This window comes from Cricetulus griseus, chromosome 2 (assembly GCF_003668045.3).
Source record: "Cricetulus griseus strain 17A/GY chromosome 2, alternate assembly CriGri-PICRH-1.0, whole genome shotgun sequence".
Classification (NCBI taxonomy): Eukaryota; Metazoa; Chordata; class Mammalia; order Rodentia; family Cricetidae; genus Cricetulus; species Cricetulus griseus.
This window is the reverse complement of record NC_048595.1, coordinates 175,483,975-175,510,922: the sequence shown is the minus strand read 5'-3', so window position 1 is coordinate 175,510,922 and position 26,948 is coordinate 175,483,975. Positions and strand designations below refer to the sequence as shown.

At 36.1% G+C, this 26,948-nt stretch overlaps 1 protein-coding gene across 1 annotated transcript; it reads right to left on the bottom strand.

The window, feature by feature from the left end:
- Window positions 1-1,255: 1,255 nt before the first annotated feature.
- On the bottom strand, window positions 1,256-26,948 carry Txnl1 (thioredoxin like 1). Its single transcript, XM_027402763.2, has 8 exons — window positions 26,636-26,948; window positions 20,257-20,353; window positions 17,677-17,850; window positions 15,024-15,146; window positions 13,265-13,334; window positions 11,254-11,426; window positions 8,919-9,023; window positions 1,256-1,490 (listed from the first exon to the last, which is right to left on the bottom strand). Exons 1-8 carry the CDS (start codon window positions 26,731-26,733, stop codon window positions 1,461-1,463), a joined length of 870 nt encoding a protein of 289 aa, XP_027258564.1. The 5' UTR covers window positions 26,734-26,948; the 3' UTR covers window positions 1,256-1,460.

Below are 26,948 nucleotides of genomic sequence, written 5' to 3'. Positions count from 1 at the left end.
ATCAACAAAACTGTGAAATACATAAAATACAGACATCACCACAGACCAGTTACTGTACTCACATACAAATGAACTGAACATTACTTAATGACACAAATTTCAGAAGAGGACTACTTCAACATTAACTTCCATAGTTTTTTCATAACCATGTATAAATACATTAGTATTGAAAGGGCAAATCTCAGCACTATTTCTAGATAAGAATGTCCTCAAATGTATGAACTGAATTACAAGCTATACTCTTATATGTACTTGTAAAATACTGAATTACAAAATAAATTTCTAGGGCTGGAGCAGCAGCCTTGTAGAGGCCTGAGTTCAGTCTCCATCACCCATGTGGCAGTTCTCAAGCAGCTGTCACTCCTATTCTTGGGGTTCTGATGCTCTTCCAGCCTCAGTTGGGTATTACATATATATGAATATACAAACATGGAGGCCAAACACATTTTATACACATCAAATATTTAAAACATTAAATTGACCGATATTTTAGTCTAATGTCCAATTCTAAGTGTTTAAAAAAAGCATGTAAGAACAAATTTGTAAAAGATCTTCAAAAAGTTGAGACAACTCATTTTCAACCCTAAATTACGTTCTCTATCTACACATTTAGTGAATGCTTGCTGAGTTTAGATAATAAATATTAGATCAGATACTAATTCCAATTTTTCATAAATTCATTGTACTGGATTTTGCCAACTGTCTGAATTCAGTATTGATACCTTAATTATTAAAGAAAGTAGCTGACTCTAATTTTTAGGTTTATATAAAAAGTTAAAATCTTGACTTGAGACCAGGTTTGGTGGTACATGCCTACCATCCCAGCATTTGGGAGGCAGGCACAGAGGATGTCAATGGTGAGGCTAGCCTATGCTGCACAGCAAGACTGTCCCCTAAAAACAAAAGATTTGTAGACCTGTAACTAAAGATAAGATTAGTGGCTGTTTATAATTTGAGTAAATTTATAAAGTCTAGACACCCAGATGTCTTGAAAAAATGCAAGTCAATTCTTACTCAAACATGGTTAGCTATTTCAAATCCATGCATCAAAACATTCCACATGTGTAGATAGGTTTCAGATCCATGTATCAAAACACTCTATGTGTGCAAACAGTACTCTTAATTCCTCTAACATTCTGTTCCTCTAAAAGACTAGCTTTTAGCCAATGTGATTCCAGACACAGCTCTTCTAAACCAAAAAGTTAGCCAATATTCAAACAAAAAAGAGAGAATACACTTATATAGAATGACAAAATTTAAGCTTGGCAAAAGTAATGACTTTTATTTACAACTGCATGTATCAAGATTACAATAGAAACACAAGTGATGCCATCTGAACAAAAGCAATGATTTATTGGTAATGGCAACAAATAAAAGATTAACAGTTTCCGAAGAGAATCAAGCAATTATCCAGGAGCTGCAAATCTGACTGCAGTAAGTCTTCCAGTGTCTTTTGTACCCTAATGGCTTTCTCCTTTTTTGCCAACTACCTAGAAAAACAAAAGCACAATAAAAAATTATATACAATTTAATGATTCCAAATTATCCTTAAAAGAAAAAATACTAACATGGTAATGATTTCAAATGACTTTAGTCCTTTTGTCCTGATATTAATTTTTAATCCTCGAACTTTTTCTGCATGCACTGTGCTTGTATTGTGGCAGCAAACTGTGACATCCCTCCCTCTAAACACAAGGAATTAAACACATGCAAGCTATTTTTGATTTCCCATTCTGTTTTAAGTAATGTAATTATTTCAAACCAGGTTGACAGTTTAGAGAAGTTAATAAAAAAGGATGATGTTATGAGTAAAACATTATTGTTGTACTAGTTTTAAGCAATTAGAAATCAAATGTCAATTACAAAATAATCTATATTTAAAAGAATATATTAAATTCATTTCTTCATGTCCATTGATGGGTTTCCTTCAATATGTAAACATGAAATGAAAACAGACTGAAAATGAATTCTTTCCCAGCTTTTAAAAAACATGGTTGCTAGAAATTGTCTGTAAGAAATGTAAAAATCTTGCACCTGAGTGATTAAAAACAAAAATCTATCTGGTAGTCCTCAAGGTCTATAAAAATCCCCTGGTTCCTATGTCATAGCACTTTTTGGTAAAGAACCTGGTGTCTACCATTAAGTCATGAAAACAGGTTCTGGTTCTGTGGTCTAGAGTAGTTTATCTAAAGAACAGAGTTTATCATTAGTTAATAGATTTTCACAGCATAAATGTCTCAAAAGAAATCCCTTTACAATGTACTACATGTATGTTTGTATAGAAAAAGATGTATATACATGTATAAATCTGTTTCTTATTTTAACGTGATTCTGCTCTTACTGGCAAAGGTCATTAACAGATGTCTGGTCTGTAATAGAAATAGCTGGGTCAGTGCCATTCATGAAAAAATACTTAAAAACTTTCCATTGAGAATTATTAACCACAGAAAGCTAATATTTTTGAGGTTTTGTTGTAGGTTTTTTTTTTTTTCCCCCAGTCAATCCACGAAAAACTTTCAAAGACATTCCTCTTTGGTCCATGCAAACTATGGTCAGAAGTCAAAGGGACAATAGTGTCAGAAAAGAGAAAAGTGTACAAGAGTAAGAAAAAAACAGGGCTTTAAAATACACCAGAATGCAGAAAAGATGGTACCGCCTGTACCACAAGTGAATTTTAGCTGATACACAAGGACAAAATTATTGACCTATATTACTTAGGAAATGCAAAACATACAGCTATTAGATTAAGCAAAAGAAAACAATATTAAAACAAAAATTTAGAAGATGTGATACAGTAGAAGATGCAAGTCTGCATACTGTTTCACAGGTTGACAACTCTCAACTTGCCAATATGTATTCTCTGTAAAAAAAGAAGAAATTCAACATTCCATGCGGATTCTTACCCCAAACATAAAGCTCTTTCACTCTGTCTTAAGTCTTTATGTTACACCTCAGATAAACCAAAGTCTAGGTACATCAAATTAGATGTTAAAAACTTTTCATTCCGAAAAGAATCCATTGATCTTCTGCATTACTGTTTTAACCCAGCCTGTTTAGTCCATATGTCCTTCAACTGGACGACCTAAGGAGTTTGTAACACTAGCTCTAGTTTAAAAAAAAAAAAATAACTTATAGTTTCCAAAACAATTCTTCTGTTCCTAAAATAGAAAACTTTAAAATGGATGAAAATATTACTTAACTTGAAAGCATTTTTAACAATTTACATTTTACTCCAAAATTATTTCTCAAAATATTGAACAAAATTAAATAGGAAACAGCAGAAGGTTAAAAAAAACAAAAACAAAACTGCCTTGTGAGCCACATAATATGGTAAGAAAATTAAGGCACTTAATTGCAAGCAAAATAAAGAGCCAACTGAGTCATGAGTGGGATGAAATCTGAAGGAAGAGGTGGTTGAGGCAATCTAGGTAACAAGAAGGCTGATCCAGATGCTGAAGCTGAAGAAATCTTGCAGCAACAATTGAGGACATGGGGAGGGTGAGAGTAGGTAGGTGACAGATGAGCAATGAAGCAAGGAAGGGAGTACAATGAGACATAGTCTATATTACTTCATTAAAAAAAAAAATCTTCCAGTTTTAGTTCATTGAGTTGTATTAAAAAAGCTGAAAAATAAACAAATAGAAATGTTATGAAAATAGCGTATGTGGTAAATGGCCAGTTTAGAAAAATCTATTTTTATAAAAGTGATGAAAACGTGTTCTACTTTTCACATGCACCTTGTTACCTAAGAAGCAAAAGCCCCAATTTTCTCACTTTTGCACATCTGTATTTAATATAAAGCAATCTATGTAAAAAGCCTATTTTAGCAAAGAAAATACTTACTCTTGACTATAATTGCAAGCTTTTCATGCTATACCATGAAGAATGCATTTACAGCAAATAGCCAAAGTATGCCTGATGCCTTTGAGGGTCAAAACAGACAAATCAAGGATATATTCTATTCTAGCAAATCTAAAAGGGAACTTAGAAAGCTGTTAACAGCATGCAAAGTCATCTAAAGTAGCTGTCCACAATCAAGATGTATCAATATTACCTTAGCTTCTGTCAACTTAGTGACGTAAGGGGGAGGTCAGTGACATGCTGAAAACTAAAATCATCTACAAATAACTTACACAACAGAAGAATATACACTGAAAAATACTTTCTACTTCGTGATCCATTAAATCATTTTATGTAGCTCTCTCTTCCACTGCAGAAAAGTTATCAGGTCTATTTTCACTGAATATAGGATACACACCAAATATACTTTGAAATTTAAAAATCTCAACATAGATCCTTTTAATATCAGATTAACAAAACTGTAAAAGATTGTTTAAGAAAAATGTCACTGGGCTGGAAATATGAGAATACTTTATCTATCGTGTGTATATTGCCTTTCAAGAACACAATCCTGTTAAAATTGGGACAAAAACTTCCATGACACAGTAATACAGGAGCAGGAAAATCAAATGCATTACTGTTCCAAAGCTAGAATCCAAAATCACTGACAGGTTTTTTGTTTGAGAAAGGGTTTCTCTACGTAGCTTTGTAGACCAGGCTGGCCTCAAACTCACAGATATCTGCCTGCCTCTGCCTCCTGAGTGCTGGGATTAAAGATGTGCACCACCACACCCGGCTTCACTGATAGTTTTTAATAAGGAACTCCACAGAAGGACCAAATGGGCCAATCTCACATAAATTCTCCTATGTTTTTCTACATTCAAGTTATTGTTTCTTAAATATAAGAATAACCCTACAAGAAAATGAGTGACTGCAAGCAGAATAAATCTCACCTACAAGCAATTACAAAACCAACGTAATATTAAAATATGTAATATACCCAAGAAAAGCATTCAACCAATCAAGATTTCAATTTTGAAATCAAAGGGCTAAGAATCCTGTTTTTAACTTCTTATAGCAGTTCTATCAGTATTACTAGGGACCCTAGAGCTGTTCTTTGAGGAAGTCTGTGAATTCAAAACCATCTTCAGAACACTAAGTATTTATTTACTTTTAAAATTCTCTTTCTCTTACAAATATACATTTTGTTATCAAATAGAAACATGGTATGTGCTAACAGGTTGAATACAGAAACAGGTCTTTCCATAAGAACTCTATTAGGCTAGGGAAGAAATCCATAAAAATATAAAGCAGTGTTTCTCTTCTTATTAAAGTGTTTTTTCTATTTAAAAAGGTGGGTGTTTAAGAGTTTTTATTTTATGTGTACAAGCATTTTGCCTGTATGCATATATGTGGATGATGTGTGTGCCTGGTGCCTTCGGAGATCACAAGAGGATGTCTGAAGTCCTGGAACTTGAGTTCCAGACAGGTGAGCCATCAAACAGACAGATTCTCTGTGAGAGCAATAAGTGCTCTTAACCACTAAACTATCTCTCCAGGCCCTGGAAAATGTGCATTTCATTAGAAATATCACTGTTAATTTATAATGAGTTTATTAATTACAGTTTTTTTTTTTTAAATTCCAGTTTAACTTTTTGTTAAGGCCCCACACTTGTAGCGATCACTCAACCTCAACCAAATTGGCAGGTAAGTGGATGGACCTAGATTCTATTGAGTGAGGTAACCCAGACAAATGCCATGCTACATGTTCTCTCTCATCTGTGGTTCCTACACCAAATCTTCAGATGTGAATATACAACATGGAGTATCACAGAAACAAGTATAAACGGACCATGCAGTAGGGCCTGAGAGGAGACCAGCAGGAAGCAGGTGATATGAAGTGAAAAATGGGAAGGGGCTCCAAATGCGAGGAGAGAGGGAGATAAATATAGGAGGGACAAATCTCACACACACACACACACACACACACACACACACACACACACACACACACACACACCCGTACCTTAAAAGAAGTTACCTGCACTAACAATGCTCTCCACAAGAACCATAGACTAACAAGTACCAGACACAAGAAACTTTGAAGGCTTGGTCAGTATAGTTCAAGTGACTCCCAAAACAATATACATTACCAATGTAGCCCTTGGTTACCTCTCAGGGGTTGAAGATCAGATGCTAAACATGAAAACCACACCTCGAGGATACATGACTCAAATGACTTGAGCTGGATCTGACCTGAAAGCCTCTACCTATGATCTAACTTTCATGATTCCAGAAAATACTACGAAAACTATCAAAGAAAGGACACAATTAACGAGCTCTATCTAGCTGTAACACCTATGAACCACAAGTAACACATGGCAAGATATGTATGTAAGTGCAAGAAGTGGCAATCACATGTTGGTGGCAACCAGCAACTGTCTAAATGGAACCCTGCCAGCTTCCCAGGGATAGTAAGGTAATGGATCTTAGAAAACAATCTATTACTGACACTTTGCTAGACCAGCATTCTTCTTACCATAGTCTAAATCTTGTCCTTACCTCCACAGGTAAGTGTGGCTAACCTCATCAAAACTTCTCCTTACAGAAAAGGGAAACTATCACAGAAAAACACAACTGAACACAATGCAGAGATCAATGGATCATGGGCAGCCAACTCCAGTAGGTATACCTATATCACAGCTCCTGCATCTCTGGATGAGGAAACATTGTGGAAGAGGGGTAACAAAGATTCTAAGAGACAATATCAGAAGTCTTCTGTGGAACAGTCTCCTAGAAATGGCTATATAAACAGGACAGGAATAACAGCAAAATCAATGGACTTTTTTCATGCCAAAGGAAAAAAATTCTGCATGATCCAACTCATAGAAAAAGAACTACGGGGAACTATTAACTTCTGGGAGAAGAAAACTTGGCCTCTCCCAGAGATGAGTCCTCTTTATTGGCTGTCCTGTGCTGAGTGGACAGGTTTAAAACCAAACACACACAAAGAACAAAAATGGACTCAGCATTTGTTAAAAAAAATACAACAATATGTATGAGTATGTAATAAATATAATAAAAGAGGCTATCAACTTGAGATTGAGGGTGTCTAGGTGAAACCTCAGGAAGGGTTTTTTGCCAATGGATTTCAAAATAGGAGGGGCCTGAGGGAGTCAAAGAGGAAAGTAATATAATTCTATTTTAATAAAAATATTAAAAACTACTGTTGCTAATGTAAAATGGGTTTATTAATTGTAATTTAAAATTTTTTCCATTTCAACTTTTTCTTTCTGAATCTCACTCTGAAATAGAAGGCATCACACTTGATAGCAGTCATATTACCTCAACTTTCCAAGTGCTGAAATTACAGGTACGAGCCACTACACCTAGATTCCCAGATTAATTTCTATTAAATAAATATTAATAAAAACTTCTGGATCCTCAAACATCTTTCATATTTTAAATAATACCTGAACCTGAAAAGTTGAAAAATTGCCATTTTTCATGATTTAAATAAAGTGAAAAAGGTAAACAAATGATAAAAAAAAATCAAGTGCACCCCCTAAAAGCAGCTTTGGCATTTTTTGAGAACAGACCAAGCAGCCAGACAGATGTGAGACAAATACTTAAGACAATTATTAAGGCAAATCAGAAAAATTAGAACTGACTAGCTGACTGATAAAAATGTGGAAGAAAATGTTACTTTCATTAAAAACAGAAGCTGAGTAGCATAAACTGAAAATATAATAGGATATTGAAGCAAAACTTAAGGAAGATATTAACCTGACTTCCAGTAAAAAAATCTTACAAAGAGAATTAAGCTGCTCAATGAACAGTTAAAACAGTTAAGACCAACGCCAATGGCATTTAATTCAAGCCAGAAAAGCAGACAGCGAAATCAAATCTGTTGCCCACACATTTTCCCTGAAAAATACATCCTACAGAGTAAGAAAGAAGCTGCTTGATACCTGCTTCTTCTGAGCAAGCATTACACACATACTAAACATCTGGGCATAGCAAAGCTAAGTACATAATCATCCCTGTCTTCATAGCAACCTTAATTATGCCATGAAATAGTCAAAGTGACTGCGAAGTAACCAGCAAAAATATGTATTATCCAGGCCTTCCTTTTTTTTCTTCTTTTTTTTAAGGCATCATTTATCTCTTAGGACATCCACTGTTAAACAATTTATTTTCTGTAATTAAATAGGGTCTGCAGATAATCACCAAAAAGAGAAAGAGTTCTCAGGCTGTTATAACTCCTTGCATAAAGTATGCTGGGAACCTCCTCTTCCATAAACTGCCAGCCCTAAGGAAACTCATTCCTGGTAATAAGCTCAAGTCCTAGACCACTGGCCAAGTGCAGCAATGAGAAGCACTGTGGCCAATGTTTCCTGTGTGGCCACATGTTTTCTCATATACAGCTTCAGGTCTGGTACTAAGACAGCTTTCAATGGCATCTCCATGACCTGGGTTTGTGTATTTAGGAGCCACCCACACAACTGCTACTACTAAGAAGCTGCCGAAGAAAGCAAAGGAAGAGGCTGAACCTTGCTCTTCAAAGTCCTGGGTACCTGGTAATCTCCACGGAAACCTTTAGGGTTGCATCCTTCACAAATACAGACATATATTTATAAAAAAAGGAAAAAATTTGCACTATCACTTTAAATGTATGTGCTGAAATGTGTCCTTTCAAGACACACAATGCTTGGAAAGTTATAACAATGTCCATGTGCTAAAATTTATGTTTATTCTTTCATAATAAAATTATTCAAGTCATTGTAAAAACATTTTTATTATTATAAGCAAAGTCCTTAACTACAATTTCCCTATTATTCCTAAGCATTTTTGTAATCACTATTATTCTTACTCAGATATCATTAATATTTATTCTATTAATTTAATTTACTAAAGACTTTTTTAGTTGAATATTTCAACTTGTTGCATTCATTTAACATTCCATGAGACACAGTTTTCAATGTTTATGTTTAAAAGCAATGACAACTAAAATATAAGAAATTATTCCTTTGAAACTGTATTTACATTTTCCTTAATTATCATTTGAACAAACTTACTCGTTTGAAGTCATTCATATTTGTTGCCTGGACTGGAGTACCAATGAAAGTAAAATACGAAATTCTCGTTGTCTCTTCTTCACCTTGATTAGACTGAACAAATAACTAAAAAAAAAAAATCACATTTATAATTTATAATTACAATATTTTTTCATGAACATGCTTAAGATTTAATGTATTTCTTTCTTAATAAAAATACCTTCCATCTTTGTAAGGATTAATCAATATTTCATTATACTTACACTAGTGTTCCTAAAAGACTGCCCATTCCTTGTCTGTACTGCAATTCTCAGCTTCTCTAGAGATGCCCTGGCAAGATGCCCACATATGCAAGTTCATGGTAATTTAGTGTGATGGTATAGAGAAGTCATAATTAAATCCTTTACAGAGAACACTGAAAGAGTGTGAAATTCATGATTATAATCGGTAGACTGCTATTGATAATTTTATTAAAACCACAGTATTTTAACTGTGGAAAATCTCTGTAGTTGTATTCTTTCTAATACTTATGCACGCATTCTACTTCCTAGAATAGGAGAAGAAGTGATACTGTAAATCTGTTCCTCAGGCTATGCTCTGCACCCTGAAGTGTTTAAGTCCTGATTATACTCTCTATCTTAAAATTTCCCTCAGTATATAAAGAATAGAAGCATTACTTATAATGGATTTTGAAAAAAAAAAAAAAAATTTTTCCTCCATTAAAAAAAAATGATAATCTAAAAATATTCTCACTTTAAAATACTGTCTCTCACTGAACAGCAAGCACAGGGCCTGCATGAGTCTGTACTAGGTCCTCTGTATGTATGTGTATGTATATATATATATTTTTATAGCTTAAGCTTCATGATTTTATGGGTGATTGTGTGAAGGAGTGGCTCTGATACTTGTGTCTTCTCTTGGATTTTTCTCCTTCTGTTGGTTTGTCCTGTCCAACTTGGATGTGATGATTTTTGTTTTATCTTATATTCTATTTTGTTACGTTTTGTTGTTATCTCTTAGAAGCCTGTTCTCTTCTAATGAGAGACATAAAGTGGATCTGGATGGGAGGGGAGGAACTGTAAGGAGTAGAGGAAGGGGAAACTGTAATCAGGATATACTGTATAAGGAAAAAAAAATTTCGGACTGGAGAGATGGCTCAGCAGTTAAGAGCACTAGCTGCTCTTCCAAAGAACCTGGGTTTAATTCCCAGCACCCACGTGGCAACTCACAACTGTCTGTAACTCCAGTTTCAGGAGATCTGACACCTTTACACCAATGCACATAAAGTTAAGTAAAAATTATTTAAAATAAAAGGAAAAATTACTGTCTCTCTTCACTTAGATAATGTATGTTGTTCCTTCTAATACATTACTTAACAGTCAATTTTTATTGTCTTCATAGGCAACCCTAGACTCCTTAAGGAATTTATCTAATTAATGTAGATGTAATACAGTATTAAATCAGTTCCCAGCTTACTTATATTTGGCTTTTCAAATGCAAGCACTACTGCTTATGTTGTTTATACTTATTATTTTTGAAATTCACCTTTCTTTGATTAAATTGATCAAAACTATTAGTTTAATTCACTGTTCATCACAAAAGTGATAGGTACACCTTATGTGTCTTTACTTATATCACTAAGTATCTGTATATAACGCACAGTGTCATGAGTGATAATCAGTGTTCTACTATTATATGACCTTCGTCTTCAGCTTCATTTACGGTCACAGAAACTGTCTATGTCTACCGAAACTCTCCTAAAAGAACTTAACAGTGTTCTCTGATTATCGACACAGAGGTATTTCATCAGTTTGGCATGACGTGAAGCCAGAGCTCTGTGATTGATTTCTTCTTTCTTTTCATAGATGTATCACTTAAAATCATCTCTGGCACTATTTAATATTCAGATATATCTTAGCTGTCACTTAAAATGTAAAATTATCTTTTCAGAAAGTCATTTTTAGCTGGATATAGTGGCTCATGCCTACAAATTCCAGCACTTGGAAGGTTGAAAGACAAGGACTGTTGTTGAGTTCAAGGCCAGCGCGGGCTATATAGTAAATCTTAGGCCAGCTTTAATACCATAGTAACTGAAAGTCTACTATCTAGAAAATTAACAGGATTTATACAGGTACCAGCACTCATCACTGAGTGCTGAGTTAGAATAATCATAAATATCTCCAGTTTAACTGTAAATGTTCTAGAACAAACTGACAGATCCCATGAGCCATCTTCTATTCCTCAAATTTAATGAACAAGCTTTACTTTAAAAGACCATTTAGAATCACCTAGAACACAGAAGATAGCACTGCTGCCCACTGTCCAGAGAAAGAAATAGTAATGAGGTGCTACTCACAGTTACACTGTTAACATTCTGAAATTTAACGTAACGGAGAGGAACAATGCCATCTTCTTTAATGTCATCTTCTGTCAGTTCCAGGGCTTGAGTTGGCTCACTCCTCTCTGCCTCCTCAAAATCCATAGAGCGGGGTAGGTTGATAAAAATTTTTACATACTTAGGACCCTGACCTATAAAATGGTTTAAAGAAAAAATTGAAGTGCTAAAAACTAACACAGTATACTTTTCCTATATTACCATATGTATCTTATACAGAAACCTATGTTGGGCCATATATATATTGGTACACACCAACATACACATCTTCAAAAACTTCTACTAAAATTTCTAAGAATCTGAATATTGACAGTCAATCTTTTGTCCTCCAATACTCATTTGCTGGTATCTTCTTAGCCTATTTCACTCCTATTTCACTTAGGAATATCTGCTAAATAGTAGGAATACACACACACACACACACACACACACACACACACACACACACACACACACACACGTACAAAAACAAGTTCTGCTCTCGATGCCAAAAGACATACTATGAGCTGGATGTGGTGGGGGCACACCTTTAATCCCTGCACTTGGGATGCTGAGGCAGGCAGATGTACATAGCAAGCTCTGGGCCAGCTAAGGCTACGTGGTGAGATTCTGTCTTAAAACAAGTAAAGCTGGGCTGGAGAGATGGCTCAGCGGTTAAGAGCACTGACTATTCTTCCAGAGGTCCTGAGTTCAATTCCCAGCAACCACATGGTGGCTCACAACCGCCTTGAATGAGATCTGCATGCAGGCAGAAGACTGTATACATAATAAATAAATAAATCTTAAAAAAAAAGCTACACTATAATAAATATACCACTATCATCAAGGAGCTATAAGGAAGATGGCATTTGATTCTGATAGTATATGCAGGCAAATAACCTTTCATAAGAAGTCTACGGTTGCCAACCAACAGCTGGGACATTTTGTTACCCACGAGGAAAACATCATAAGCATCAACACTTATCCAAAAAGGAATTAATCATAAAATTAGCAAATTTTACTTTTCTTAGGTATTAGTTAAGGAACATGGCAATAGTTACACCATTTAACTCCTTCACTGACAGTATACAATTTAAAACTGATATATGTGGCTGATTAAATAATACTAATTTCTAGTTTACTTCTTCATAAAATTTCATTATTTTATTATTTGAAAGGTGATTAACATATGAAAGTATATAAAAACATTATTAAACAAAGCCTTGGCCAGACATGGGGGAATATGATCCCAGCACTCAAGAGGCATAAGTAGGTGGATCTCTTGTGAGCCTGGTCTACATAAGAGTTCTAGGACAGCAAGGGCTCAAAAACAAAACAAATCAAAAACAAAAACCAGGGCTGGAGAGATGGCTCAGAGGTTAAGAGCACTGTCTGTTCTTCCAGAGGTCCTGAGTTCAATTCCCAGCAACTGCTTGGTGGCTCACAACTATATTTAATGAAATCTGGTGACCTCTGCTGGCCTGCAGGGATACATGCAGACAAAAAACTACATAATACATAAATATATCTTTAAAAAAAGAAGATACTTGAAAACAAACAAACAAGCCGGGTGTTGGTGGTGCATGCCTTTAATCCCAGCACGCGGAAGGCAGAGGCTCCAAAGCTACACAGAGAAACCCTGTCTCGAAAAACCAAAAAACAACCCCAAACAAGCAAAATGCCAAAAACCAAAGGCTTGGTTGTTTCTGTCAACCAGTTAAAAAATGAAATTCAAGGATCGCCCCCCCCCCCCATTATTTGATTCTAAAAAATGACTGCTAAGAATCTGGAAATGGGAGGAAGGAATCAGTATTCTGTGAATTAAGGGGAAAATTTTTTTATTTTTATTCTAAATTCCACATTACTTGGTCACTTATAATCTTTAATCAACACATGGAAGAGCTACCTACCTGCATTTAATAAAAAAGTTTAAAAAAAAAAGTAAGTAACAGGGTTAACAAAGTCTGTTTTTAATTAACTGTTCTTTACTCACCATTATCTGGTCCTTGAAATTTCATGGAATAAAGCTTGACAGGTTGATTGAATGCCACAGTAATAAGTAGCTGTGGGGGAAATAGTTTAATTATAAAAGGATTTGTCAACACCAAGAATAGAAAAGAAAGGCTAAGGGAAGCTAAAATAAAGGTGGCATAAATCTAGTTCACCTAACAAAACCACTGCAATATTCTGCAAGCTGACGTTAACTTCATTAGTTTGGCAATTAAGAACGACACCAGCAATTACTTATGTAAAAAAATTAATTAATTAATTTTAGCAATAAATTTACTAAAATTATGTATAGAAACTTAAGATCTGGAGCTAGGGCTGCTCTGCCAGAGGACCTACATTCAATTCTCAGCACCCACATGGTAGTTCACAGGATCTGTAACTCCAGTCCCAAGGGAACCAGGCATGATATGATGCACAGACACCCAGTTGCATAAAATGAATATTTAAAAAAACAAATGAAACAAAATTCCCAAATGAAACAAATTTAAGTCCTAAACTTTTACCTCACTCAGCCACACCACTTGACTACTGGAAGGTAACGCACAATCATGCAGAAAGACTGGCCCTCATGTCAACAGTGATCTAAAATTCACAAATTAGGACTCTTTGGAACCAGGAATGTGGCTCAGTGTGTCCAATGCTCTGAGTGATGGGAGTGAAGAAAGGCACTAAGATGGCTCAAAGGCCTCCAAAAACTTCATTCTCAATTTCTCTAAAAGGCCACATAAGGGAACTAATATATCAATGCTATCTGGATTCTCCCAGAAGCTCTAAGTTATCCATAAAGTTTTTTTCCATCCAAAACAGTGTTAGTGCTCATAACTATACTCCTACTCTGTAAGAAAGACTTCCCTTAACGTAAGACTTCAGCAAAATTGTAGACAATGCTACTGTCTACACTGTCATGGTTTCAGGCAACTACACACAGGAATGTGGTATAAATCCTAGTTGTGAAGTTGTAATAAAGTACCTCTGGATCTAAGAAGCAGTTTAGACTTATTTCAGAATCATATTGAGGTCTAAGAAAACAACTAGACTATTTCACCACTTTTTATATTTGACTCCTAATAGTGTGTCAAAACATAGCAAGCATGACAAGTGCAAAGAGCTGAAATGCTGATAAAAAGCAGGTGAGAGGGGAAAGCCAGAAACAGATAGGGTCAGCAAGACATCTGAAAGATGCCAGTGAAGAGTCATTAAGTGTTACAAGAAGGTGCAACAAACATGCAGACTTGGACTTTATAAACTTTAGTGACCGAGTAGAACAGGAAAAAAATCCCACACAGTGGAATAGAAAGTAATACCCAGAAGATAAAGATGGTGTGATTAGGTGGTTACCATATTTTCTCTGTGGCAATAGCAACACAGGGGAGGAAACAGTATTTTTTTTTTTTATCTGGGATTAAGCAGACGCTCTTCTATGGGAATGTTTATTGAACCAATCTCTACTGTTCAGACACAAACTACCTGGGTAGGGAAAACACAGAAAGCAGTATTAAAAAATGGCCAAATACTGGTGATGATCTAACCAGCAGTGGGGCCAACCATGAGCTCAACAAAGTTCTTTAGAGCACATGGCAGCTGACACAGAACACAGAAAGGAGATGGACCTAGACAGTAATGGGCCAGGAGTCAAAGAAACTGAGAGCTGTAAAAGGAAAAGAGAGAGGCGAGAACACTACAGAGAAACAAGAGCAATACAGTGACAGTCCCTACCAACCTTAACTTAAGTAATGAATTACCTGCTCATCACAATCAGATTCCAAGAAGGACATGTCTTTTCGTAAACAGTTGTCAAAACCATGCTCATCACTTTCATTAAGACATTCACAGCCAGCTTTGTTAATGAAAGGCATTAAATCCATCTGAAACAAAAGAAATCAAGAAACATTTGGCAAAACATTTGGCTTTAGCATAAAAAATAGAAAGATTCAGATCTATGATTCTTTCTAGATTAAGTGATTTTCAAGAAAATGTCTGCTTTAAAACAGTTACTGAAATATTTATAATGGTCATTTCACTTGAATATCTGACTGAAATCTATTATTAAAACAAAATCTAGGCTTACCCTATATGGAAAGTTATTAGAAACCCAACTTACAGGTCTCAGTATTCCCCAGGATATTTACTACAAAGAGCTTATGACTATAAATATGTTATTTTGTGTAGCCCAGAAGCCTCTTTCAAGGACCCAGGACACTTGTAACACAGCACTTAGGAAGTAGATGTAAGAAGCACAGCGGTGAGGAACCACCTTATGTTACACAGTAAGTCTGAGGTCATCTCAAACAAAACCAAACCATACACAGCAAAACAAACACACACCAAAAAAGCAACCAAACCAAAAGGAACTAATTACATCAACAAATATGATCATTAAAAAAGATAAGACCTCTCTCTCCAGGACTCCATGAGAGGACAAATCCTAAGTGACAAGGACAAGGTAGCAACCATGAGCAGCCTAATCCCATTCACCCTAAGCAGTACTCTGTTCTTTCACATCTTGACTCTACGGAGCCCCTATGGCTCCTTCTCCTTTCATGACATCCAGATAAACAGGGTTTCTTTCCCTTATAGCATTTTTTTACACCTTCCTCATTTTTAACTGTGTTTAACATGTTTTATAAAGTATATGGCTTTCTGTGAGATACTTAATGCAGACCAGGGATGATCCCAAGCTGCACAGAACTAAGGCTCAGACCAACACAACCTTAATTCAGATCCAGGCACTACAAGGACTAAAATCAAAGGTGATGACTGTGAAATTACCACATTAGTATATTACTAGCTTGGCTCTTGGCTATAGATAACATCCCTCATACAGGTCCTATGGGCACAAGATCCTAAGTATCATTTTAGGGGTTTGGAAGTTGCTTTTTTTTTTTTCTTTTCTTTTTCGGTTTTTCAAGACAGGGTTTTTCTGTGGCTTTGGAGGCTGTCCTAGAATTAACTCTTGTAGAGTAGACCAGGCTGGTCTCGAACTCACAGAGATCCTCCTGCCTCTGCCTCCTGAGTGTTGGGATTAAAGGCATGTGCCACCACCGCCCGGCTGGAAGTTGCTTTTCTTTAGGTCAAACCAGTTAAAAGAACTGACACTGCAGGTGAGTCTGGGCAAGTGTGCCCCAGGGAAGTTCTTTGTCTAATCACTTCTGAACATAAGCACTATGAAATCACAAAGTGTAGCTATACTGCAGAAACCACCAGTTACTTCACGGTCTCTTTCCTCCAATCAGTTTCCCATGGTTTTGAACTATTTATCTCAAAAGTATCCGTGGGGCACAAATTAGAAACTGGTGTTCTAGTCCTCATGTTTGGCTGTCTTGTAAATAACTTTATCTTTCATGAAATTATTTTAGTCATTAGCATACCAAAATGATATGTACAGCATCCTAGTTCAATCAATCCCAACTCAGCCGGGCGTTGGTGGCACATGCCTTTAATCCCAGCACTCAGGAGGCACGAGGCAGAGGCAGGCAGATCTCTGTGAGTTCAAGGCCACCCTGGTCTAGAGAGTTCAGGACATCCTCCAAAGCAGTACAGAGAAACCCTGTCTCGAAAAACCAAAAAAAACCAAAAAAAAAAAAAAAAAAAAAAAAACCAAAAAAAAATCAATCAATCCTAACTCAAAAAACTGTTCACACTTTCTGACTGGGTGTTATTTTAAATAAATACTAAGTGTATGGACTAACAGAAAATAAGTTAAGAGTGTCTCTCCCCCCCCCACATAAAAACAAGCTCTCCTGTCTATCTGACTAGTTTTTCAGCTTGAATTTAAAGGGTTTACAAATGGGAATAAACTGATTTGATTTACTGTACCTAATACAATTTTTTTATGTAATAGCTTCAACTTTAGAAACAAGTATAGACCATAAAATACTATTTCTGAACTTTGCTTCCTTCCTGAATAACCTCAAACCATGCACAACTGCATTAAAACTATTTGTAGTAGGTAGCTCAGAAATATACTGAGTTCTTCAGTATTCACCTCAATTAAAAAAAAAAAAAAAGTACCTTACTGTTAAAATACATTTAACACTAAAGTCACACTTGATTCTAAACCAAACAAGACTAAATTATAGGAAGTTAAGTAACATGGAGATTCAGTACAGTAAAGCCATTTTACATAACAATACAAACAAGGTATCTTTCAATGTCCTGTTCTCCACTCATGAAAGGAATATGGCTGCTTATTAGTTTAGAAATCAATTTTAAGTGACAAAGAAATTTAGCAGAACAAATTTAGGGGAAAGTGATTCATAATGAGACAAAACTCAATAGTCTAATTTGAAAAATCCTTATTTGAAAGTATGTTGAATTAGTAAGAAAACAGTAAATTTCATTTCAACCAAGTAACACCTAGTTTAAAATACTGTTTTTACTCTTCTGATGACATACATAGCCCTTCGGAATGTCTGTGTCCTCATTGCTTCCAGGATCATTTTCTAGATGCTGCTTGATTTTCTCTTCTAGTCCCACAGCATCTGCTCCTTGATACTGATCGATTCTCACTTTGTTTCGAAAAAACAAAAATGTAGGTGTTGCTGATATATTGTTGGTGGCAGCTGTTCCCTAGAACCAGCAAATTAAACAGTGAAATAATTAAAAATAAAATCTTATACCATTTTGGATTTTTCAACTTTAAGCAAATTAAAATAGCACAAGTCTTAACCAGAAAGGCAAAACACTGTTATTTCTAATTGTTACTTAAGAAAGAACAGACTAGACTAAAGAGAAGGCTGCTCTTCCAGAGGACCAGAGTTCAATATCTAGCATTCATACGGCAGTTCACAGCCACCTACATGACCCAGTTCCAGGAGATCCAATTTCCTCTTCTGGCCTTTCAGGACCCAGGCACACATGTGGTACTCAGTCAGGCATGCAAATAGAATAGTCATGCACATTAAAAAACAAAAACAAGTGTGCTGGAAAGATGGCTCAGAGCACTGATTATTCTTCCAGAGTGAGTTCAACTCCCAGCAACCACACGGTAGCTCAAAACCATCTATAACGAGATTTGGTACCCTCTTCTGACATGCAGGCAGGTAAAAACAATAGCTGGGTGTTAGTGGCCCATACCTTTAATCCCAGCACTCGGAAGGCAGAGGCAGGTGGATCTCTGTGAGTTCGAGGCCAGCCTGGTCTACAGATCGAGTGCCTGGATAGGCTCCAAAGCTACACAGAGAAACCCTGTCCCAAAAAACAAAACCAAAAACAAACATAAAACAACAACAAAAACAAAAATAAAAAAATTTTAAAGGCACACCTATTGTGAGGGAGTGCCTATGGAGACATCCACAACAGAGAACAGTTCTGTTTTTGTTTTTTAAAGCATTAGTTTTATGTTCATATACTTTATCCAACCGAACAACTGTATTTTAATACAGAAATTGTGTTTATAGAAGGCAGCTTTTTTATAATTGCACAGTATGAATTTTTCAAAAAGAAATAACCTAAAGTGAGCATTGTAGGACACATCTTTAATCTCAGCACTTGGGAGGCAGAGGGCAAAAGTTTGAGCCCTTCTGGTCTAGACAGTGTTCAGGCCAGTCAGCGCTAAATATGACTGTCTCAAAAGAAAACAAACAAAAACAAGAAAGGTAATGATGAGTCAACACAAACTCCTCCTCCTAAGAAAAAGTATCTATCTGAAAAAGAAGAGCCAGTCTAAACTACCTTTCAAAGAAAGGGTGTGGGGCAATGTCTCTCATCTTGAAAAAGGCCATCCCTCATTCAATTTCTACTCTTACAAAACTGATTTTAGGTTACCATAAAAAGAATAGCCATCTTTTTAAATTTTGCTCTACTTCTATAATTTAATACTAAATGGAAATAAATAATAACCATAACACCACTGTTTAAAGTTTTCATGACAAGGACTTAAAAAACAGAAAAGCAAATCTGTCCTCTCACATATGCAAATTGTATGAAGTACAGAATATCTATCATTCAAAGAAAAAAAAAGCATAAAGGCAACCAAGTGATATGTTCTCTAAACATCAAGAGTGACCTATTAGAACAGCGCTATCTTAAAAAAAAAAAAAAGTGAGAAAAATGTGAGCCATACATGTATATATATGATCTTAAATTTCCTGGTATGCATAATAAAAAAAACCCTAAAATCAGTAACATATTTTAGTGAAGTCAATATGTACATTTTCAACATAAAGATAATGACATATTTTTCATAAACTAATATACACCTAAAATAAGGACAGTGATACCATCTATTAACATTTAATATAGGTTATTAAACAAGTGTGTAATGTCAGACTTATATATGTTTCTCCTACCATTAGAAAAGTTTAAGACAATTCAGATTGGGCAAAAATATTGCAGAACATACTAAACAAAGCACTTTACCTCTTACAGATAGCGAACACTTATAAACAATTAAGAACAAGAATGACATCCAGAAGAAAAACTCTTGGAATAGTTAACTTGACAAATGAGGTACTTAAGGGGAAAATTAGTTAATAGGGAAATCAAGGAAACTGAAAAACGAAAATTGAAGCTACTTTTACTGAAACTGGTAAAATAAAAAAGCGGTATTCAGAATGAGGAGGAACTGAACTTTCTTTCATACACTGTTCTTAACAATGCACAAAGTATAACCACTTTGCGGGGAGGGTGAGCATAAGCAAAATCTTAACTTTGAAGATAAGATTATAAAGTGCCGAAATTAAATCAAACTATTATCAAAAATTCTCCATTATAACTTTATGATCAGCAAAAGATATAGAAGTACCAGGTAACCTATTTACTTTAACAACATTGTATTAATTTCACCTCATATTTAAAAAACTTGAAATAATATACTTTCCTAACTAACGTAGTCAAATAGCACTCATAATAATCCTAACATTCTCCTGTCTAAAGAATAACTACCATGTGAATAAAGACATAGTGGGTAATATTAATGTTGGGTTTTGATCTGTTTCATGAGAAATAAGAGGGAAAAAGTCTCTTCTGCCTTACCTGGCACTGATGTACATCTACTTCCAGGAAAACTGCCTGTGGATACTTATTACTCATAGAGCTGAATGCAGGAGCAATCCTCAAACATGGTCCACACCTGTGAGGAAGACAGAGCTATATCCAGTAAAATAATACAAAGACTGTACTAACTTATGCTATAAAAACATTTACCAAGTTAAAATAAGGCAAACTGATATTCTTGGCTTTAGTCACATTAATGTAGTCAACTGGGTCATTTATAATACTGTATTAATACCATATTGCTTTCATGAGTACAGATACAATATGAGGTCTCAGGCTTAGGATTGTAAAATTTTTCTGTTTTGTTTCTATTGAAAGAATACAAAGGAAAATAAATAATAAAGGGGCATCTTTATAAACTGAAAAAAAAAGTCGATATTGTCAAGAAATCAATCCTCCTTGATTAGGATTAATATACAATCCCAAAATGTTTATTTAAAACTAACAAATAACATTAGCTGAGGTTTAAAGCTTTAAAAAAATCATCAAATATTAAGACCTAACATAAAGCTTTATTAATTAACAGCACACAATGCAATAGGTTGAACATGTTATTTGAAAACTTTTAGAACTCAAAATGATCCTAACCCCCCCAAACTGGGTATTATATCAGCATTCAAAAAGTGTGGCTACCAAAACATTTTAAATTTCAATTTTTCACATTTGACACATTTAACTAAAAAATCTAAGTTAACTATTACAAACCCCAATAAACTGAAAGCTGAAATATTCTGAGCCCATGCATTTCAAATAAGGGATAAACAGTCTGTAACCTAATACACCTTCTAAGAACAAGGCTCAGTGTGCTAGTGTATGCCATTAATCCCAGCACTGGGGAGGAAGAGGTAGGTCATCTCTGTGAGTTTAAGTCCAGACTGTACATAAAAATATGCACATAAAAAAAGCAGGCATCATTAACATGAGGCAATTTTAAGTAGCCCAATACGCATATAATTTGAGACTACTGAAGAGGAAAATATTTGAAGTACTATGCAAAACAATTTTAAATTTCATAAAAATTATGAATTAAGCTGGGCAGTGGTGGTGCACAACTTTAATCTCAGTCAGGAGGCAGAGGCAGGTGGCTCTCTGTGAGTTCCAGGCCAGCCTGGTCTACAGAGGGAGTTCCAGGGCAACCAAGGCTACAGAGAAACCCTATCCCGAAAAACTTAAATAAATAAAGTTTAAGAGAATTATGAAATAAGTATAATCAAAGATACTTTGTTATTCCAAAAAATAGTAAAAGAAAAAAAGAACAAAGACAAGTGGGACAATGGGAAATATGGTAAGCACTAGACTCTAACTATACTGATAAGATTAAATGTAAATAACTTAAGAAATTAAAAACCAAATTATGGCCAGGCGTTGGTGGCACATGCCTTCAATCCCAGCACTTGGGAGGCCAGCCTGGTCTACAGATCGAGTGTCAGGATAGGTTCCAAAGCTACACAGACAAACCCTGTCTTGGGAAAAAAAAAACAAACCAAAAAACAAAAACCGAAAAACAAACAAATAAAAAACCCCAAATTATGACCAGGTGTGGTGGCACACACTTTCCATTCCAGCACTCGGGAGCAGAGAAAGGCTGATCTCTGCAAACTGGAAACAAATCTACAAAGCAAGTCCTAGGACATCAGGCAAACAAACAAGAACAAGAACTGAAGGCCATAAGTTAAGTAAGTTATTCAAAATCTCATGTTATATGTCTATAACTAGTTCTGTAAATCACATAAAATACATTTATTTTAATAAACTTTATTAATAAAATAATATAATTTGGGTACTTGCTACATTTCACAATTCACAAAAAATGTTAAATTCTTGTCACCTCATTTAATATTTTGCAACTGCCAGAACAGGGCTAGGGGAAAGCTCAGTAGCAGATCAGTTGCCTAGCATGTGTGAGGCCCTGGATTCAATTTCCCAGCCAAAAAGTAAAAACTCCAAATAATGTCCTAGACTCTAACTTTTAAACTACCAATCTCAAAAGTTCACAACAGATCTCCAGTGTTTAGTTGCTGTTTATAAAGCAATGGCCATATACTGCATAGTACATGCTCTTGAAGAAACTATATACTCTTGAAAAGGAGCAAGACTACAAAATACAATTCTGTTTTCATATATTTTAAGTTAAGGCAAGACTAACAGTTAGAATCCAAAAGTGACAGGAAGGAGCCCAAGGATGCAAGAATCTGGTACCGTTAATGATGTATTTCTTATACTTAGTGTTGGTTATAAAGATGTGCTCAATTGAAAAATTTATCAAGGTACACATTTTAGTAATTAGTGTATTTTTGAATGTTAGTCAAGGGCTCCCCTGCCAAAAACAAACAGACAAACAAACATTTCTGATTGAAACCACTACTAGGCTTCAGCATGCCCTGGCCTTCACAACTTCACTCACACATATCTGTCTAGCTCCTACAGGCTACTGGGCTATCTCATTTTGGTAAACTACTTTCAACCCTCAGCAATCTTATAATATGCAATTAATACTTAGCAATATACTTCTGAACAAGCTAACATAGTACTGGAACTCAACATCATCATACACACCACTACCATCCTTCCTGGATGATGACTATGATACCCAACAATTACAAAATAAAGCCTGCTTTAAGAAAACAAAAATACAGGGCATACCATCTATAACAGGAAGATTTGACTTCCTGAAAAAAAAAAGTGATACATTTACCATTTCAAGATAAAAATCATTCATTGTATACGAATGGGGGAGAAACCATACATTCTTTTAGCTTAGTATACCACAAACCAAAACAGTAACATGACTCTGTTGGTAACAATTCAATGTATCTGGCCATATTTAAGAAGCAACTATTTGGTGACAGTTATTTTAAAAATCTTACCAGAATGTGGTTTTGTTTTGTTTTGTTTTTTCCAGACAGGGTTTCTCTGTGTAGCTTTGGAGCCTATCCTGGCACTCGCTCTGGAGACCAGGCTGGTCTTGAACTCACAGACATGGCGTGCCTCTGCCTCCCGAGTGCTGGGATTAAAGGCATGCGTCACCGATGCCCGGCCAGAATAGGTATTTTTTAAAACACCTTTAAAAAGATTTACTTTGTGTAAGTGTTTTGGAGGCCAGAAGAGGGCATCTTATCCCCTACAACTGGAGTTACAGGTGGTTGTGAACTACTATGTCAAAGGTGCTGGAAATTGAACCCAGATCCTCTGGAAGAGCAGACCATGCTTGTAACTGAGCCATCTTTCCAGTGCCCAGAATAGGTATTAACATAGATTTAATTCTCTCAACAGTATGAATAGGTCAATATTATCTCATCTGGTCAAGAAATATAAGAGAGTAAACTGAATGTTGATAGGTTTAAGATTATAATGCAGACAGAATTATAATTTGTTCAAAGCAATCTGTATTTTAAAAATGAATTAAAGCAGAGACTGAAAAAGATGTATTATAGCGTTTGTTATTCTTAACAGCAAAAAGAAAACACAAGTGTCCATCAACAGGCGAAAAATGATATATACACACAATGGGATATATTTGCAACTATAAAAAGGAATGAAATACTGAAACATGCTATGCTACAGATGAATTTCGAAAACATACGAAGAGAAATGACTAAATGACTAAGAAGAAAAAAAGGCAGCACACATTAATTCAAAATATAGTAGCACTCACATAAGGTGCCTAAATTAGGCAAGTCCTAGAAAAACAAAGTACAATGGAGACTACCAGGGAAGTAGCTGGATATGAGGAAGGTGAGATCTAACAGAGGTTTGTTCTTCTGGGTGTTACGACTAACCAGGTTCAGTTTCAACTTGGGAAGCTAAAACTATTTTAGGAAATAATGGTAATGATGACAAAATATCGTGAATGTACAAAATACCACTCTTTGAAACTACTAAAATAACTCTGTATGTTGGTAAATACCTGTAGTTCCAGCATTCAGAAGGCTAAGGAGGAGGATCACAAGAGGCTAGCCTGAGCTACAGAATTAAAAAAAATGGTAAAAATCAATTTATGTCATATACATTTTACTATGAAAAGAAAAATGGGGCATGGGATGTAACTCAGTGGTAGAGTGCCTAGCTAGTTAGTATGTTCAAAGGCCATGCACATATACTGAAGAGTTGCTGAAGATTTCTTAAACAAAGCAATCTATACACTGTTCGAGGAAAATTAATTTAGACCAATGTTTGATAAGCAATGTACAATTTAGGTTAAAGTACATCGTTGGAAGTGAAAAAAATCAGATACTAGAAAAAATTATGCCCTCAACCCAAAATGAGGTTAACATTAGCTTTCCCTGCACAGTTTCTGTTATTTGCCAGTGATCAAGTAACACCAACAATGCGCTCAGAGAGGAATGAATGCCTTGACTGCCCATGTTAAAAGAATGTTAATGATATTTTAAAAATAAAAAAGAATGTTAAGGATAAATAAACCTTACTAGATTCATAAATGTTACTTAAATATTCTTTTAAACTAAAATTTTTCTCTAAATATAAGCACTTATTTGCCTTAAGTTTTTAAAAAAATGTCATTTTTCATTCCATTAACACATTTTAATAAGCAATCTAGTTCTTTACCAATCAGTCCCCACAAGTATGCTAAAAATGATACCACGCCAATGACAGAAAAGTCTCAGCAGTAACAATGTTTCTCCACCTTTCTCATTTCAGTCAAAAAACTGCTTATTATTCTGCCTCTGATATGGCAAGGGGGGGAATAAATATTGAATGACAAAAGTGTAAAAGCTCCAATTGACCAGAATTAGAAGGATGAACTAAAAAAATGGGATTCCTTGTTCTCTCTTCTGCTATAGTCTAGTTAACAAATGTGCAGGCATTCTCCTAGTACAAAAGCTACAAATATGCCAGGCTTTGGTGTCACACGCCTTTAATCCCAGCACTCGGGAGGCAGAGGCAGGTGTATCTCTGTGAGTTCGAGACCAGCCTGGTCTACAAGAGCTAGTTCTAGGATAGCCTCCAAAAGCCACAGAGAAACCCTGTCTCGAAAAACAAAACAAAAAAGCTACAAACATGACAAAATTGCTAAAGTTGAGAAGACACTTCCTAGAATTCTGATATTCCTTTGAGGCATGTCTTAATACATGACATAGCCTAATCCCTTCAATTTCGTAAATGTAAAGCATCTGGTCACATGGGTACTCTATCCCTCTATTAATTTACTGCCCCTTTTCAGTTCTGTGGAGGACTGGCCCAAAACAAAATATCAACACCAAACCCTCTAACTGGTGTTCATTTCTACTTGCACCCCAATCCCTTTGAGCTAGCTACATTTGTATACTCAACAGTCATTGAACTCTGTACTAGAAACTACAAATTTTTCCTCCAGAATTAAAAATAAAGCAAACAACACAACTACATTGGCAAGTAAACCTGTTAAATAAAGATTAGTACTGGGAGTAGACTGCTCCTATTTGGTATGTGTGTAAATAATGCCAGGTAGTCAAATGAAGATCTCCAAACCTTCTATGTACTGCTACATACAAGAGATCTGCAACACACTGAATTTTAGGTCCTAAGGTCTACTTCCAATTTACATATAACAACATTATTACACACCCAATAAGCGATCCACCAGCTTTTAGTCCCTTACACTGTGACTTTATCCAAAGACAATATCATTTCAAATCCCTATCATCTTAAATCATTAAGTTAAAAAGGCAATTTGGTCAAACACAGAGGCCTGCTCAACCGGTGACATGTTCATACTGTATTTTATGTCTGTAATCTGCATAAACAGAGGAGCCTAATACAAAACCAAGCAGGCACAAACAAGATTTGCCCATTAAAAAACATTTTGTCCCATTAACTTCCTTCAAAATGCACCAACTATGCCTTAAGACTACACGTTATTCGGAGTAGATGGGTGGCCTCATCGCCATCTTTCAAAGGCTTTGCAGAAATGCAGGTGAAAAGAAATCAAAGTGTTTGGAAAACTAAGCTTTCAGAAATACTACAATGCAAATGATAGTATCTTTACTATAGCTGGCTCTTCCGAAAGACAGGAACCGACGCAGGCAGTAGAGGCTGAGACTCCTACAAGCTGGAGGAAGGCGCGGGCCACCCCCAAGAACAGAGTACATCTGCGAATTTAAAGTCGGCGGGTAGGCATGTCCTGAGCGACGGGACCCACCAGATTGGCCTCTGTGTCCGCCTGGAAGCCCCCTATGCACATCTCCGACCCGCTCTCTAGAGCCGAGGCCTAATCCTAGCTGCGGCCTGGGCTGTAGTCACCACCGGACATTCCAGAGCATGAAGACGACAGGAGAACTGGGACCCGGAAAATGGGGGCGGGGGGATGGGGGAAAGGGACCCACAGAGGGATGCCAACAAGGTCCAGACTCGGCCTTACCCTCTCATGGTGAACTTGACCACAGCAAGTCTGGAGCCCGCCCCACTCAGCTCGGGCTGGAAATCTGGATCGCTGCCGACCGGCTTCACTCCCACCATCCTCACCGAGAGCCCGGCAGGGCGGCCGCGACGCTTCCGGCTTCAAAACTTAAGAAGAAAGCCCGAGAGAGGCCCGAGAGAAGCTGCGGGAGGCCGGGGCCTGGACAGGAGCGGCGACCACGACGTGTCCTCCCGAAGCTCTGAGTGCCGAGTCACGCCAGGGAGCAGACGAGCCGAGGGGGAGGAGACGCGGGCTGGGAGGGGAGCGAGAGCCG